The sequence below is a fragment of the Python bivittatus genome, unplaced genomic scaffold (assembly GCF_059951505.1).
Source record: "Python bivittatus isolate LINGU-HERP-01145 unplaced genomic scaffold, Pbiv_v1 ctg000200_np1212, whole genome shotgun sequence".
NCBI classification, from domain to species: domain Eukaryota; kingdom Metazoa; phylum Chordata; class Lepidosauria; order Squamata; family Pythonidae; genus Python; species Python bivittatus.
Window position 1 is genome coordinate 17,005,434 of NW_028277040.1, and position 15,320 is coordinate 17,020,753.

General features: G+C 40.8%; 1 protein-coding gene across 1 annotated transcript in view; it reads right to left on the bottom strand.

Moving 5' to 3' along the window:
- Positions 1–14,869, bottom strand: part of DNAJC10 (DnaJ heat shock protein family (Hsp40) member C10) — a 32,246-nt gene extending 17,377 nt beyond the window's left edge. Inside the window, exons 1-10 of the mRNA XM_007422771.3 lie at positions 14,652–14,869; positions 11,475–11,833; positions 10,141–10,306; positions 8,220–8,270; positions 6,430–6,512; positions 5,755–5,886; positions 4,730–4,823; positions 4,329–4,406; positions 3,495–3,538; positions 3,078–3,215 (exon numbers count right to left, since the gene is read on the bottom strand). Coding sequence (XP_007422833.1) covers positions 3,078–3,215; positions 3,495–3,538; positions 4,329–4,406; positions 4,730–4,823; positions 5,755–5,886; positions 6,430–6,512; positions 8,220–8,270; positions 10,141–10,306; positions 11,475–11,681 — 993 coding nt within the window. The 5' untranslated portion in view covers positions 11,682–11,833; positions 14,652–14,869. The remainder of the gene's footprint in view (positions 1–3,077; positions 3,216–3,494; positions 3,539–4,328; positions 4,407–4,729; positions 4,824–5,754; positions 5,887–6,429; positions 6,513–8,219; positions 8,271–10,140; positions 10,307–11,474; positions 11,834–14,651) is intronic.
- Positions 14,870–15,320: the final 451 nt, after the last annotated feature.

Consider the following 15,320-nt stretch of genomic DNA (forward strand, 5'->3'; position numbering starts at 1 on the left):
ATTGTGCAAGTTCTCCCACTTAAAAAGATGAGGCAGGCCTGTAATTTTCTTCATACGTATACCTCAACTATGAGACACAAAATGAGAAAAAAAATCCAGAAAATCACATTGTCTGATTTTTAAAGAATTTATTTGCAAATCATGGTGGAAAATAAGTATTTGGTCACCTACAAACAAGCAAGATGTCTGGCTCTCACAGACCTGTAACTACTTCTTTAAGAGACTCCTCTGTCCTCCACTCGTTACCTGTAGTAATGGCACCTGTTTGACCTTGTTATCAGTATAAAAGACCCCTGTCCACAACCTCAAACAGTCACACTCCAAACTCCACTATGGCCAAGACCAAAGAGCTGTTGAAGGACACCAGAAATAAAATTGTAGACCTGCACCAGGCTGGGAAGATTGAATCTGCAATAGGCAAGCAGCTTGGTGTGAAGAAATCAACTGTGGGAGCAATAATTAGAAAATGGAAGACATACAAGACCACTGATAATCTCCCTCGATCTGGGGCTCCATGCAAGATCTCACCCCATGGGGTCAAAATGATCACAAGAATGGTGAGCAAAAATCCCAGAACCACACGGGGGGACCTAGTGAATGACCTGCAGAGAGCTGGGACCAAAGTAACAAAGGCTACCATCAGTAACACACTATGCTGCCAGGGACTCAAATCCTGCAGTGCCAGATGTGTCCCCCTGCTTAAGCCAGTACATGTCTGGGCCCGTCTGAAGTTTGCTAGAGAGCATTTGGATGATTCAGAAGAGGATTGGGAGAATGTCATATGGTCAGATGAAGCCAAAGTAGAACGTTTTGGTCTAAACTCAACTTGTCGTGTTTGGAGGAGAGAGAATGCTGAGTTGCATCCAAAGAACACCATACCTACTGTGAAGCATGGGGGTGGAAACATCATGCTTTGGGGCTGTTTTTCTGCAAAGGGACCAGGACGACTGATCCGTGTAAAGGAAAGAATTAATGGGGCCATGTATCATGAGATTTTGAGTGAACACCTCCTTCCATCAGCAAGGGCATTGAAGATGAAACGTGGCTGGGTCTTTCAGCATGACAATGATCCCAAACACGCCGCCCGGGCAACGAAGGAGTGGCTTCGTAAGAAGCATTTCCAGGTCCTGGAGTGGCCTAGCCAGTCTCCAGATCTCAACCCCATGGAAAACCTTTGGAGGGAGTTGAAAGTCCGTGTTGCCCAGCGACAGCCCCAAAACATCACTGCTCTAGAGGAGATCTGCATGGAGGAATGGGCCAAAATACCAGCAACAGTGTGTGAAAACCTTGTGAAGACTTACAGAAAACGTTTGACCTCTGTCATTGTCAACAAAGGATATATAACAAACTATTGAGATGAACTTTGGATATTGACCAAATACTTATTTTCCACCATGATTTGCAAATAAATTCTTTAAAAATCAGACAATGTGATTTTCTGGATTTTTCCCCCCATTTTGTCTCTCATAGTTGAGGTATACCTATGATGAAAATTACAGGCCTCTCTCATCTTTTTAAGTGGGAGAACTTGCACAATTGGTGGCTGACTAAATACTTTTTTGCCTCACTGTATATATTCCTTCTCAACCTTACTCGGGTCCTATCAAAATTTCAGAATACACAGAAGGAATTCCAAAGGGAAAAAGGGATTCTGAACATATATGGACACAGTTCACACTGGCCAGCAGCTCCTTAAAAAGCTGTGTCTTTTCTTTGGCTGATATGTGACCCAAGGAAAAGACATGTTTGATATAAGGAGATGCTAACAGGTGAAACAAAGGAGCCTATAAACATACCAAATCACATTTTTCTTTCTAATCCATATCGCTGCACAGCTCTAAGCACTACTCAAGGTTTGCTCAGGGAGATGTCAATTATTGGGTCAAACAAATCATTTTTTGTTACTTTATGACTTAACTTGTGCTCTTCAGACTTCGTTGTTCATCTGGAGCTGTCTCACATAGCAAAATTTTAAGTGGAAGGAGAAGTTCCATCACAATAGCAAGAGCAGTGAAACTGTATACCTTCTGAAGCTTGATATACTCAGAAGCGGCATTCATTATTGCCTGAATTTATTCTAAGTTTCTTCCTAATCCTTAAATATATGGCTTCCTCTGTTTCTAACAATAAATGGATAGGTGAGAAATAACTCACCATAACATCTGACAAAACATTTTATAAGCACATCATTTATAATACTGATCCCAGAAGGAAGGAAAAAGGACTAGTAGTTCATTACTGCAAACAGAAGGAGTCTGCTTATTCATTTTAGACACCACCTGGGTTAAAGGTAATGATATTCAGTACCAATTTTGATTATATTTCAGCACATCTCACTGAAACCCATGAGACTTAAATCACATCTTTTCTTTTTAGATTTATTCCTTAAAATAAGGAATTTGAGACTTATATTTGTGATATAAAGACAATAAATAAAAAATAGGAATGCAAATTTCCATCATGCCTTTCTTGTATTGATTAAAAACACTGTTATGTATGAGGGATGCAATCTACCTGAAGGGATGGATAACAGCAATAGCTGTTTACCTCCCAGTAGCTACCAATATCACATTATCCTAAATATTTATATTTTGTCCAACATTAGAAAAAGAATGCAGTAAGTGGTGTAGGGGCATTTTAATACCTTCAGGACAGTTAATTGCTGGAACGCTTACATGATATAAGGCAGCAAAATCAGTACAGGTATATGCTTCTCTAGAGATATAATCCTCCAACTGATATCCTCCAGGTGTGAGGGATAAGAAATCTGATCATCCCAGCCAGTAGAATCATGGTCACTGCTGTCTGGGGTTGATGGGCGTTTAGAACGACATATTTCAAGGGCACCAGACTGGAGAAGGCTGACATAAAGTACAGACGTTCTCCAACACACAGAACTTTACTTTTTCTCTGGAATGCCAGAAATACCAAAACACTTAATGAATAAGCACCAATTGAGCATAAGCAAAACCTAGGAAGAAAAGAATACTAATAAAGATACTTTTTCCTTCACCACCACTACCACCACCAACTCTTCAGCGTATGCAAAGGCAAACCAATGGTAAAACAACTCATACCAAAACACCTCCTCTCTCTTTATTAGTTAAGGTGGCTCCAGGTGGAAAGTACGCTGTTGTGCTAGATGAGATATCCAAATTATCACAAAGCTCACCCTGGGTGGCACAGTCCATCCAGCCTACTTTAACCAGGCCTTCCTGTATCAAAAAACAAGAGAAAATGAAAAACTGAAATCTGATAGACACACATCACACATGAATGACAGGCATACTTCACCATCCAAGTTTATGCTTCACTTATGAAATAATACCATCCCAGGAGGAGTTAGAAATAATGGCCAAACTAAAGTTAAACCTGGATGGAAGACACTAGCGTGTATTTTTCTCTATCCCACTGAAGCCAATGAGATGAAGTGCTTTCCTTTCACCTGCATATTTAATGTATTTTAAAAAATAAAACAAAACATCAATACTTACCAACATGCCAGCCAGTTTAAGGCGTGTTCGAGAAGTCAAACAATCTAGACAAATGACATTACAAGGACTAAACAACTCTTTAAAAAAATCAGGCTTATATTAATCCACACATTTGTGTGTATGTGCAAATACCATTACACAATTAAATATTCTTTGGCAAAAACTGTTAAGGCACATTCTCAACACAGATATTATATTTGGCATTGAATGCTAGGAAAATAATCAGGAAATGATACTTTTGTGTCTCTCAACTGAAATACAGAACATAATAGAACAAGGCACCTAAAGCATCTACATCAGTCCAAAAATATTATTTTTTCTAATAATCTACTATTTTCCTATTTTTTCCTATTTAATATTAACCCCCTCCCCCAAGGCTTCCCACAGGCTGGATGTGGGCCTGGGATTCCATGTTGTTCAGCCCTGCTCTGGTTTGACAACGGGGTTGCTTCTGCTCAGTTTGGGAAGGAGGAAGAAGTGATTACCTCCACCCCTCTGAAAAGGTAAGTAGATTTATGATCACAGAGAAGGGCTAAAATTAATGGGAAAGGGCAAAGTAGATGGTAATTAATTCTCAATGCAGTGATGAGATTTTTAAAATCTCTTTCCAAAAGAGCTTGTTAAAAAAGCAAAACCTATCCCTGCAGGGTTACATTATCTAATCACAGAATGCCGCCTTCTGAGGTTCAAAATGTATTACTGAAAACTAATTAAAAATTTCCTATCTTTGAAACAATTCTAAATATTTTCCTGCTTATTTTAGTTTTAAGTTTCTTGGCTGTTAGAATAATTAAAATCTCTCATTCGCTCTTCGATAAGCAAACATATATTTACCTCCACTTTCAGTGCAAAAGGTAATTAACCAGCCAACACCAGAAGCAAACGCAGTTTCAACAGCATTAACAAAATTTCCTGGAGAAAAAAAGACCGGAATGGATTTAGGAAAATGCACCTATTGTTTTCATTTATTCAGAAGGCTTATTTAGTGTGATTTAGCTGTAGCATAACTTTAAGATATTTTTTTTCCTATGCATGTATTACAATTTATAAAAGAGACATATTTTAGCTAAAATGTGTCAACTATATTTGATTCCAATAGTGAACTATTTATTTATTTGTTTATATTCTACTCACTGCCCAAGGCTCTGCTCTGGGTGATCTAAAATAATAAACATAAAAGAATAACATGTGCAATTTGAAAATAAATAATTATTTGAAAATAAATCAAAGTTTACCTGCCCATAGTTCTGTCACTGTGCTTGTGACATACTGCATGGCAAAATTTATTAAACTCTCCTTTGACCTGTCTCCATAATATTTCACTGGATTCTAAAAAAGATTTGGAAAAGCATCCAATTTTAAAACAATATTTTGGGGTCATGTATATTAACTAATGTTTCTGGGAACTTATTTTTATCCTCTGTCCGTGCTACTGAAAACTTTTAAAGTTGCAACAGCCTTATTTGACTTTAGAGAAGGAATCTGGAGTATAAACTGAATACATAACATTTATTACCTTATCAACACTGTAGCTTTTCTCCAAGTTGAAACACTAAAAGGATCTGTAAAGTATGAATGGCTGGGCTGAAGCAGAAGAGAGCAATAGCCTGCTCTCCATCCTGTCCATTCAGCCCTTACAGATTTAAAGCTTCCTTGCAATGGGAGAAATTCAGGGTTTACAATTCTTAGGGTTTTGGATTATGCAGGCGCTTCTCTTCCCATTTTCTGGAGGCAAAGAGAATCCCTCTTCATCTCTGCTCGACAGAAAGGTTGGGGACAGACACCAGAAAAAAACTGGGAAGCAGGACACCTTGCCCTGTGCCCCTTCCATATGTTGCCGTAGTTTTTTCAGGACCAAAGCAGGAACAGGCCTACTGTTCAAGTCTCCCCTTAGCACCAAATGGCTTTTGTCATATTACCTCAGAGGAAGGCAATTCTAAATTTAAGACAAATGAAGACTGGACAGGAAAAAAAATCTGCATATTCTCAGCAAATCTAAGACATCCTTCTCATTTAAGAAACAAATTAGTGGGGGACAACAGTCTTCCTTTCAATGTTGGGATACCCTCTTGCAATGGTACTTGAGCGTATGGGCTTGATGAGGCTACACGTCTGCATGCAGCTAGGACAAGCATTGTCCACAAGTCTCTAATAAACAGGGAAAGACTGTTTTCCTGCCAGAGATCCCTGAATGCAGTGGAGTTACTTCAACAGCTGCTCTTTGGAATGCAATGGGATGCTAGATTGGGTGCCTACTTACCATCCCACTTTTAAAGATGTAGAGGCTGGGGTAGCTATTGATTCCTTTCATCCGGCAAAGCATTCTGTTATCACCACAGTTGACAGCTCCAATGCGTATTAATCCATCCATTTCTTTAGCAAATTCTCTCCACTTCAAATGAAAAAAAAAAATTATTTTCAGCCTTTTAGTCTGGTTTGGAAATGCTTAAAAGAATATGATTTCAGTACTTGCTCCCTTAATTGCAATTCAAATATAGCTTTACTACTATTGTTTGCAGAAACTTCATTTTTATTCTTAGGTTAGCTGAATAATGACATAATCATCACCACTACCATCACCAAGCACACTCCTCACTCTTGTCTGACATCGCTACATGCTCTCAAAAGTTGTCAAAGTGGAGGAAAAATCTTTGATCTGACTCCTAGCAGAGCTGTTTCAGAAGGAATGGTGGCAGATTGGAAGGCATTGCCTACACTCTTGCCAAAACATGCAATCCTGGATTCACATCGACCAAACCAGAGAGCACTATATAACTGAAATATAGTCCTGGTCCATGCCAGAAGGATGCAGCTTCCTCTTATTCTCATGCCACAGCAAAAGTCTTTACCTTTCCCCTCAATCAGCCCCCTAGGATTCTGTCCACAAGAAAAGAAACTGGGACATAAATTCAACACACCTGCAGTGGCAACCTACCGTGGGTGCTAAATCATGGCAATGTGAACATCGAGGAGAATAGAAATTTACAAACCACAGTTCTCCAGAACCAACAGCAGCATCTATTAAAAAAAGAGGAATGACGAAGAAACCTTTATTATTACCACTGATCAATTTCCAGGCAAACATAATGGGAGAAAAATGGGAGCTCAGTCTTCTCCTAAACCAATGCACTCCAGCTGGGTAGACTCTCATGTCTTCCAGTCAACAGGCCACTGATGTAGAGATGATGGGAACGGAAGGACAACATACGGGGAAGGAATCAGATTGGAATATCTCTGCATTTCATCATCACTGGGTGGGGGGGGAGAAACCTGGCTATGCTTATGTCCATTAATTTAGAAGACCTTAAAATGAGAGGGAAACCTGTGGGTTCCAGCTGGACAACAACTCCCATCATCTACAATTACTAGTCTTTTTAGTTGGGAAGGCACTAGGTTCCCTATTCCTGCTTTTAAAACACATTATACATGGCTAATTAGATTTAAAGATGGCAAGAATGGCGCAACCTATCAACATATCTCCTCCACTGGAAGTTAGCCTATATTAGAAACACTAGTAAGAAATAACAGAGAGAGAGGAGCATTTGTTTTTAGGCCTTCCTTGCAAGTGCCCAAAGATGGGTACTTTTGAAAACCAAATGCTTGATTTGTCAGAGCCTACTACAGTTCAATTAACTATTCTTGTATGCATTAAGAAAATGTCTGAAGAAAATGTCTCAAGTTAATGCTACAAAAATGGTTAAGTACGATCAGGCAGCTCCATGGAGGAGTGAAGTTCTTTTCCTTAGCTCTCCCTTTGAATAAAAACTGAAGGAAACCCTGCTTCTTAAAAGTGGGACTGCACAGAGCCCAAGACCAAAGGAAAAAGCACACAGGAAATGCCTGCCATCTCGATTCCTAGTTGCCCAGCAACAGAGAATATTTTGGCATCCCACTCCTTACAAATCATCATGCCAATTTATCAATCTCATGAATACATGCTCACTTAAAAATCAATTTAAGATGCATACCATATTCATTTGGCAGGGGAAAAATGGAAACAAGGGAAAGAGAATGAACATATCTCTATTCTGGGATGAAAGAGCCAGTATGGGGATAAGAGCATGATGTATGAGCTAGTGGTTAAGGTACTGACCTAGAAGCAGGGAGACCAATGTTCAAGTCCACACTCAGTGACAGAAGCTCAATCACTATCACTCTTTCCCAGCCCACTCAACCTCACAGGGTTGCTGATATAGGGAAAAAGAGGAGAGAGCTGTGTATGTCACTTTGAGCTCCAAAATGAAAGGCAGGATTTAAATCCAATACACCCACTCACTGTTTAGTGACTACCTTGTTTAGTGACCGTTTGCAAATACAACGGTACTAAAAAAAGATTATTTTCCAACCAATGTGTGCACTTACGATCAAATTTCTCTGCCTGACAACAATTCACACTGGAGTGAGAGTAATGTTGGCGTTGCTGCATGAGAGAACTTTATCTAAATGAGATGGCAGCAACCAGTGATCTTTGCAACATCTCCTTCTCTCAGTCATGTGTTCGCTTAGCGACCATTTCACTCAGTGACCACTTCTGATTTAAGAATTGCAGTCGCTAAACAAGAGGAGGGTGTAAATAAAAAAAAAAACTTTCTTTGAACACTAGCTCACATGGATTCAGAATGACATTGTGCTATCCGAACAACCACCACAAAAATAACACAATAAAGAAATTGGAATAAGCAAAAGCAGAAATGTTAGGAAACCACATAATCACAAATGACTTACCAAATTCTCCTCTATCTAGAGTTATGATTTCGGGATCGTCATCATAGATACCTGGTAAAAAAGCACCCATGTAACTCAGCTGTATGACATTTATGCTAAAAATCCAATTACTATTTCATTGTTCGTATGTACCTTAAAGCCCATTAACCCACGAATAATGAGAGACTTTAGGTTCTAGTCAACTCTTCTCTCAGCTTTTCTCACACAACCTAGAAAATTTTGCAATAACAAAATCCTAGCAGAAAAACCGATTAGTAGTGACCGTCATAGTCCCTTTAAAGCAGAGAAACTTTAGTTAGTTCGTAAATACAATGTGCAAATTCACAGTTTTTTGCTCAGGTTAAACTGAGTTTCAAACCTCAGCTCTGTCACATATATCACTATTGTCAAGCTTCTAACAGCACAGAAGAGTCCAGAAAGAAAGATTCACAGGAAGTCTCATTAGTTTGCTTTATTGTGAAGAAGCAAAGGGGCTAATACCAAATCTTGGAAATATGAAGAAGCCAAAACTCTAGCACTCGTTTATTAGTATATGAATTAAAGCCATGCCTCCAAGAGCCACTTGAGCCTCTTTTTCCCAGAATGTGAGACCAAAGGGCTAACTGTCTTCTTCCCAGATAAGACTGATACTGAAATATCCATCTACTTGTTGTTATTAACGCTTTGAAACACTCCCATTTCTTTCCCGGCATCAGAGATCTATCTTACAGTGCAAGGAATGCTGTTTGCTGAGAAAGTGAAAATGGCTGGTTTAAGAGCATGCCTCTGTCCATTTTGTTATAGGATACAGGTAAGTGAGAGTTGTGTATATCAGGAGACATATAAAAGCAATTTACATGGGAACAGGATACTTAGGAAATGTCTATGTAAAACAAGAAAAGATAATATCAATAACAACAACTTGTATGCTGCTCGACTCTCAATGATTCTGGGTGTAAAATAAATGCAGACAGAGCACAAAATCAAGGGATCAGTATGAAAGGATCACACTGAGATGATTTAGCCCTAAAAGGAGAATGAATGAGAACTAATGAAACTAGTGTAGTTGTAGTGAAACTAATATATGACGGAAGGGATTAAACAGAAGACGACTATGAAAGTTGTGGTGGTTAAATATAGAGTTCCTCAGAAAGAGGAAGGTTAGAAGTTTAAAAAACAATAAGCAATATACAAAGCAGTGTACGGATGTGATGGAAGCAAAGATAATTTGCAAGGACAGAAAGTATGGAGAGAGATAGTGAGTGGTATTAGTATAAACCAAATTTAGTTTGACCTCCTTTTCTTTTCTCTTGTTGTTGTTGTTCAGTCGTTAAGTCGTGTCCGACTCTTCGTGACCCCATGAACCATATCGCGCCAGGCCTTCCTGTCCTTCACTGCCTCCCTGAGTTTGCTCAGTTTCATGCTCATTGCTTCAGTGATGCTATGCTATTTTTTTCTCTTAGATTCTCCCTTTAATTTCTTTTGCTTGCTACTTCTCATTCTTTGTTTGTGCTCTGTACTACATTGCTTACCACAGACAGAAAGAGTGTGACTGGTACACTTACGTGTACGTATGTGTGTATGGCTGGCTAATGTTGGTGGACTGCCAGTTGACCATACATACCAAGAAGCAACTTAAACGGAGACTCTTACTCAATCTGAAAACAGTCTGAGAACATATTGTGAAGCAACTCATTAACAACCCTGATGTCAAAATAAATTTAACATAATGGATGTCCTGTTCCCAAAGTAATTAAAAAAGCCAAGTATATATGATATGCTATCACACAACATCCATACCCCTAATTAAGACTTAAATACTCCTACACCTCTTTGTGTGCACATTAGGGCCAATATTTTCTTTTGAAGATATATTTTTTTTATAAGTGGGTCACAGGGAAATAGCATGTAATTCTGTTTCACTTACAAGAAAGTATCTTACCAAAATCATAGCGGTAAAAGTGCCAGCTTTCATAGCGACCTCCTTCTTGGTGATCTTCCAGACCTTTCTCACCGTATTTATCATACTTCTTTCTCAGATCTTCATCTTTTAATACTTCATATGCTCGGTTTATTTTCAAGAAGTTTTCATGTGCCTCTGGATTGTTCTGGAGAAAGAGCACTGGTATTAAACTAAATATTGAGAAATAAAAATATTGAAATCTGCCCAATACATTTCAATTTTAGAAAAATGTTCTGAGATTGGCATTGTATTAATTTTTAACAGTTTTATACATATATTAAGAGAACTCATTACATTTTTGCTGACTTCAGGTGAAGACATTACCTTGAATTCTGAGAAATGCTGGGAAGGAGAGGCTGTAACAGGCAGAAGATAACTTTCCTATTACCACCCCACCAGCAGTATCCCAAACCTTCTCAGGGTGGGGTGGAGGGGTGCCGATGAACCTTCTAAGTGGAGTCAGGTATAGTATGAGGAATCAATAACAAGCAATTGATGGTATGAACTCTAAGTTCCTACATGTTGGCAGGATTTTGTTTCTTCCTGGACCTTTATTTCTCTAACTACAGCCCTCAAACCACACAGGCAACTTCTCAGAGAGCCTGAAAGTCTGCTAAGGAGAGGTCGGCAGGAAGCTCACCTCCTCCCCCCCACTGGCCAATGTTTTGAGGATCTGAGCTTGAAACAGAACAAATGCTGCTATTATACCCACAGCATTAAGACAGATCCTAATGTTGGGTGCCTAATTCAAGAAAGAAATGTCACATTGCACAGCAACTCTGTATAATGTGTTACCTATTCCAAAATGAACACAAGCTGTCCATTTTATAGAACTGCATGCAAAGTAGGCATCAGAGTGGTCATTTATTATTGATGACTGACTGGGACTCCAATTGCAAAAAGAAGGGATGTTATCAGGTATCTTTGTAGTTTGCTGCATTGTATTTGATGGATCTGCTATTATTTAGCCTGAAGGTATAGATTATATAATCAAACGGATTTGACTACAACTTCTGGAGTTGTAGTCTAACACAATTAAAAAGTGCCAGGTTGAACATGAAGAGAAATGCTTTCTTGGAAGCTGGAAAAAAAGTGCTTACTGTAGAAGTTGCAAGAGTTTCATGGGTATTTCCCCTTTCAATTATAAAGGGAGCTCAAGATTTTACACATGTAACATAATGTACTATACTTTTTGAAACAATTCTACTAATTAATCATTAAACATGTATCATTATAACATGATAGAGATTTTTAAAGTTTGCATGTACATTTCTTAGTTAATAGGAAAACACTTCACTGACAAGCCTACCTACCTGGTTCTTATCAGGATGCAGCTTTAGAGCCAACTTTTTGAAAGCCTGCCTAATTTCTCTACTTGTTGCTTCTTTGGATATTCCAAGTAAACTATAGTAGTCTTGACTTGGATCAGCTAAAGCTACTAGCAATATTAAAATGAAAGAAAAGGAGACAATTCTTATAAAGTCTCTGATGCATTGTCTTCTGGGAAACAAGGTCTCCATTATGAATATCTTAATCAAATACACTTCAGAACAGACTAATAGATCTCACTCTGATGTAACCAGAACTGGATATATTTCTGAAGAAGCTTCTTGTAGGATTTTTGCTGTCATAATCCAGGCATAGACATTTATGTTTCTTAAGTAGACTGGGCCTAGGAAAACAAGAAACAAATTTTAGATCCTGTATGTTCTACAGCAAATTCATGGTATGAGCTCCCCAGTGGTTCCTGCAGCTTTCGGTGAATCTCTCAACATAACCCTGCTGTTCCTATATTGTTCTGCAACTAAGCTTGTAAAGACACATAACTGAAACATGTTTTTCCTCAAATGTCATTCCTTTCCTCTGTTGCTAAGTCTGTAATTTGTTCATATCCTCCCGGGTCCAACATATTCTGCAGTGATAGTATAATAATGATAATAGACAGTACGAAAGTACAAAAATCAGCCTTTCTTTTGGGGTGAGCAGAAGAAGCTATGATTGTGACCGACTGAAAAAGAAACCACATATTTTAGCCTAGTATATTAGGAGTATCCAATCATAAGAGAAAAAAGAAGAGCCACCACAGCATGAGTGACAGAGCATACATTGGGCTCTGGAAGAAAGCTCCAGTTTCTCTTCTTACATAATCAGTTAAGTGTAATTAAGGAACCATGAAGCAAGTAACAAGGAAGTCCACTACAAAAGAATCTGCCAGCACTTGGCTAGAAAGACAATTAATTGGGTTTGGAATAAGGTGGCCCCCACGTAATAAATTATTCCTGAGAGAAAGGCAGAGATGGAATTTAAACTATTTTACTGTACTTAAGGACATTGTTTCCAATCCAATAGAAAGTGCAGAAACCCAGAAACACATCTTGTCTCCGTGGGCCAGTTCAAGGCCCACAAGGCTTGCCATAAATTAGGGAGGAAGAGTTTGTAAATAAAATTCAAAGGCTGAAAGATTTGGGGGTTATCAAGAACCTAGGAAGCTGCCTTATATTTTAATTTAACTGATTTTTATATTGCATCCCATGTAGCCATATCTCAAATCAGTTATTACTGTATTATTAAAATACAATCCTAAAATATAATAAAACAATGTAAAATATGAAAAAAGAAGAAAATAAAATCATTCATCCATAACATTCATCCAGGGAAGGCTTGAATGAAGAGGTAAGTTTTCCACAGGTATCTAATGAAAAAAAGGAAATGCCCTATAGGTTTCAGGAGGAAGATCATTTCAGAAAGCAGGGACCACCATAGAGAAAGCCCAGCTATGAGTAACCAGAAAATGGCTTTCTGCCAACCCCAGCACTTGCAAGAAGACTTCCCTGGTGATTGATAAGATCCATATCCTGGTCCCAGATCGTTTACACCCTTGCATGCCAGAATCAAAATTTTGAATCTGGCTTGGTAAGCTAACTGGCAGTCAATACAGATGCTTCAGCAGAGGTACACCCTGTGTATGGCCAAGTGCTCCATCTGGTGCCCCAACACTGCATTCTGCATCTACTTCCAGATCAAGCACAAGCAAACAACACATAATAATGCATTACAACAATCTAACTGTGAAGCTTTCAATGCGTGGATTAATGAAGCTAGATGGTTAAGGCAATTAGTTCTTCTAGCCAAGTAATACAGTGATTCATCAGCAGTTCTCTATAATACTTCCTCAACCCTTAAGCCTAGGCTCTTTTGCACACAAAGCCACAGCCCTGCCACGAATGAATGACTGCAAAGTAAGGAAAAGGCTCATCTACTTATTCCTGTGGCTCAAAGGCACAGGTACCCTAGTAAAGCAGCTTTACAAGATTCAGGTGAAGCGTGGCTACAGGAAATGAGCAGATGTGCTCACATATAGTTCACCCTGTTGAGAAATCAACAAGAGAATGATTGAAAAGATCATATACTAAAATCTTCAGAAACATGTTTTTGAAAAAAGGGAAGTATAAGTATGATACCTTAAGTATTAATAATAACATTCCTCCATCCTAGGACATGGCCTGATAGCCAAGAAGCTGCCATCTTGGTCCTTTAAAAATACCTTTAAAAAAATATGTTAACAAAGCTGCCATCTTCTTGAGACTTAGTAGATCTGGGTGTTGCCAGTATGGCCCTATCCCTCTCTGGAGCCCTAAACCTTGATTTTGTGGGAAACTGGTGAAATTAAACAAAGGTAGTACAAAGAGTGCTTTGGGGATACAATTTGATGCCATCCAGATATATCTTTGGGCAACTCCCATCAGTCCAAGCCAGCAAAGACAATGGCAAAGGATTATGGAAGCTGTCATCCAAAGCAATGTCCTCTCTATAGCTCCAACTCTCAAACCTTAATTTGGGTTAAGGACTCATACACTTGGTGCTCTCTCTCCATAACTTTAAGGAGGAGAGTTATGCTGCTGACTCCCACAACTTCTTCAAGCCGGGTGGGGTCGGGTGGGGTGCGGCGGGAGGACCAAGGGAAACCAGCCAAAATCCCATTCTAATTGCAAAACCCTTGGCCTGTTCCTACAAAAAAGCGGGAGCCACCAATAATGGATGGGATGAGGTAGCGAGGGAAGGCAGCAGCATCTCGAGAAACAACGCAAGGGCTCTCCTGGCCTGGGGCTTCTAAAACCTTGAGGATGGGGCAAAGCGCCCCGGAAAAAGCCCCTGTACAGAAGCCGCGGCGGGGATTTAAACCTAGCAGGACTTTAAAACTGAGCTGAGGAGGATGTGGTGGAGAGAAGCGTCGGCCAGGGAGGGGAGGCCTGAGCCCAGACGAAGAAGAGGGGCTGGTGAGCGGAAAAGGAAAACGTGGGGGAAGCAGAGGCCAACCGGCCCCTCCAACGATGGGTCGGGAAAGGAAGCCGGGAGACGCTCCCGCGAGTGGCTGGGCAGAGACAGGGGCAGCCGGAAGGCGAGGGCGCCTCGCGGCTCCAGCTTTCTGGATCCTTCCCAGGCCGCGAGGGGTGGAGCAGGAGAGGCGGCCGCAGCAGACGGAGTCTTACCTGCTGCCGGGATCCCTCCTGCTGGTGCCGGCGCCGAGGAGGGGCAGGAGCTGCGGCCGCGAGCGGGCTGGCGCGCGGAGCAGCCTGGGACGGCGAAGCCGGGGAAGCCGGGCTGCGGATCCGGCTCGCGACCGGACGCGGCGGGCGGAGTTGGGAGGGTTAGCGGGCTGACGTGGCTGCTGCTCCGTCCGCCGAGTCTCCCAGGGAGCTCTCGGGGTGGAGGCGCCTCGGGGGCTTCGTCCTCCCACTCCCCGTGCTCGGCCCAAACCCCGGCGACCTGGAAAGTAGCTTTGGAGGAAGGGCGAGCCGGGCCTCCGCGCCCTGATGCTAAGGGAGGTTTGCTTCTTCTGAGGGAAGGCCCGCTGCCTCCTGGGGGACTTACTCCGAAGTAAGCCTCATGGCAAACCCAGTCTGGGAATAGGATGACCGGGAGGGCTCGGGGGTTCTGGGTTGATCCGTTCAGGGCCTGGGATGCCCGGGGCTTAACAGTTGCTGAAACGGCGACCTCCACGCCGTGAAGACGCAAGAACCCTGGCCCCTTTTGTGCCTGGCTTGTGTCAGCAGCCCCTTTCTGGCTTCAGCTTTGCTGTAATGTTTGTTCCAAGTTAGCAGGCAGCTCTGCAGGCAGTTCCTCTTTTGCTTATAAGCCCACAGAACAGGTGTTTGGAT